Genomic DNA, 1,689 nt, shown 5'->3' with positions numbered 1-1,689 from the left:
GAGAACCCCAGCACCCCCCCCCCCACACCCCCCGATCTCAGTCCTAGAGTTGCTATGCAAAGAAAATATTTTTCACTAACGTTTTGCTGATGTGTTTACTGACATGTCTTTATAGATGCACATATTATATCCTATCAATATCGCCCTTTTGCCTGGTTTTAAATAATAGCGTCAAGGTCAGGGTCAAACTCAGGGGTTTAACACCAATCATAGTTTGTGTATGTGGGTATGTGTATGTCTAAGTGTATTAGTTAGTGTAACCCCCCCCCCCCCCCCAAAAAAAAAAAAAAAACAACAACAAAAACCCATCTTTTTCATTTAAAAATAGAAGTTGGTTGCTGGTAAGAAAAGGTTTATATTTGAAAACCAAACTTTAATTTTTTTAACTAAAAAAATTAGTGTTGGTAAAAATAATGGATGTGGGTAAAAAGTTTGGATGTCAGTTTAAAAAAAAAAAAAAGCCATTCACTTGTCAGTGAAAAAGGACAGATGTCAGTTAAAAAAAAAAAAAAGTTGGTAAAAAAAAAAAAATGTTTGGCGGGGTTAAAAAAAAAAAAAAAGTTGTCTAAAACAAAACTTAGGTTCTGGGTAAAAAATTGGGTTTGTGAAAAAGCAGCTTGGTTGTCGGGGGGGGAATAAAAAAGGAGTTTTCGAGGGGAATGAATGAATGAATAAATAAATAAATAAATAAATAAAATTAAGAAGTACCAAAAAAAAGCTTGGTTGTCAGTTAAAAAAAAAAAAAAAAAAAAAAAAAGGGGGGGTTAGTAGGAAAAAGAAAATGGCTGAAATTTTCTTTGGGTGATTTCCCTCTACGCCCAACTCTGACACCCCTAACTGGTGCAGCCCCATCCCCAGTTCTCATGTCCTACCCCCTCCACAGAGGTGTAATGAGCTTTCCTAGGACCTGGGTCAGGGGGGAGAAGGGGGAAATATTGCCCAGGCCCAGCCCCCCCAGCTCTGCCCCCCTGCCATCCCCATGATAGAGAGAGAACCCAGGTGTCCAGGCTCCCAGCCCCACTTCTCTGACCCATTACTCCCTAATGGTGGAGGGGGGTGGAGCCTGTAGCAAGCAAGGGGTGGGACTAAGTCTGAGTGGGTGGACATGGCTTAAACAGGAAATAGCCCCATAGGGGGAGGGGCAGGGCCTACTCCCAGGTGCAGAAGGGGTGGTGCTATAGGGAGGGGGTCTTGTGGATGGGGCGGGGCTATGTAGAAGGGTCTAGTGGATGAGGACAGGGCTTGATTCCCACCTTGACCTCACCATCTTCCTCCTCAGGAAGCCAAGAAAGCTGCCCAGCAGGCCTCAAAGCCCCCAGAGCTCCCGCCCCCTGCCAAGGTGAGGCTCCAGCCCCTTCCCCAGTTAACCCCTTGCTGTCTGGCCAGTGGTGCCCCTTGCTGGCCTGAACAGGGGAGGGCACAGGCCCCGCCCCCTCCTCTATGCACCCTTCACTACCCAATGGGGGAGGCAGGGGGGGAGGGGGTCCCAGGTTTCGTTAACCCCCTGGCTGCCTGGGCAGGGTGTTGCACCCCTGGATCTGCGGCGCCACCTAGAGGCCTCAGGGCACAGTGTGGAGACATGTGGAGATGTGCGGGTCTCAAGCCGAGCCTGCAAGGGCTTCCTGGTGAAGATGGGCGGACGCGTGAAGACCTGGCGCCGGCGCTGGTTCTGTTTCGACCGCCACAAGC

At 48.4% G+C, this 1,689-nt stretch overlaps 1 protein-coding gene across 1 annotated transcript in view; it reads left to right on the top strand.

Annotated features, from left to right (window-relative positions):
- Positions 1-1,233: 1,233 nt before the first annotated feature.
- LOC112552054 (pleckstrin homology-like domain family B member 3) overlaps positions 1,234-1,689 on the top strand; it is a gene marked incomplete at its 5' end in the record, with an annotated part of 2,271 nt that continues 1,815 nt past the window's right edge. The window contains one exon of the mRNA XM_025216475.1: positions 1,234-1,339. Within this exon, the coding sequence (XP_025072260.1) occupies positions 1,234-1,339 (106 nt within the window). The remainder of the gene's footprint in view (positions 1,340-1,689) is intronic.

Source organism: Alligator sinensis, unplaced genomic scaffold (genome assembly GCF_000455745.1).
Source record: "Alligator sinensis unplaced genomic scaffold, ASM45574v1 scaffold850_1, whole genome shotgun sequence".
Lineage (NCBI taxonomy): Eukaryota > Metazoa > Chordata > Crocodylia > Alligatoridae > Alligator > Alligator sinensis.
This window is presented reverse-complemented; position numbering and strand designations above follow the sequence as displayed.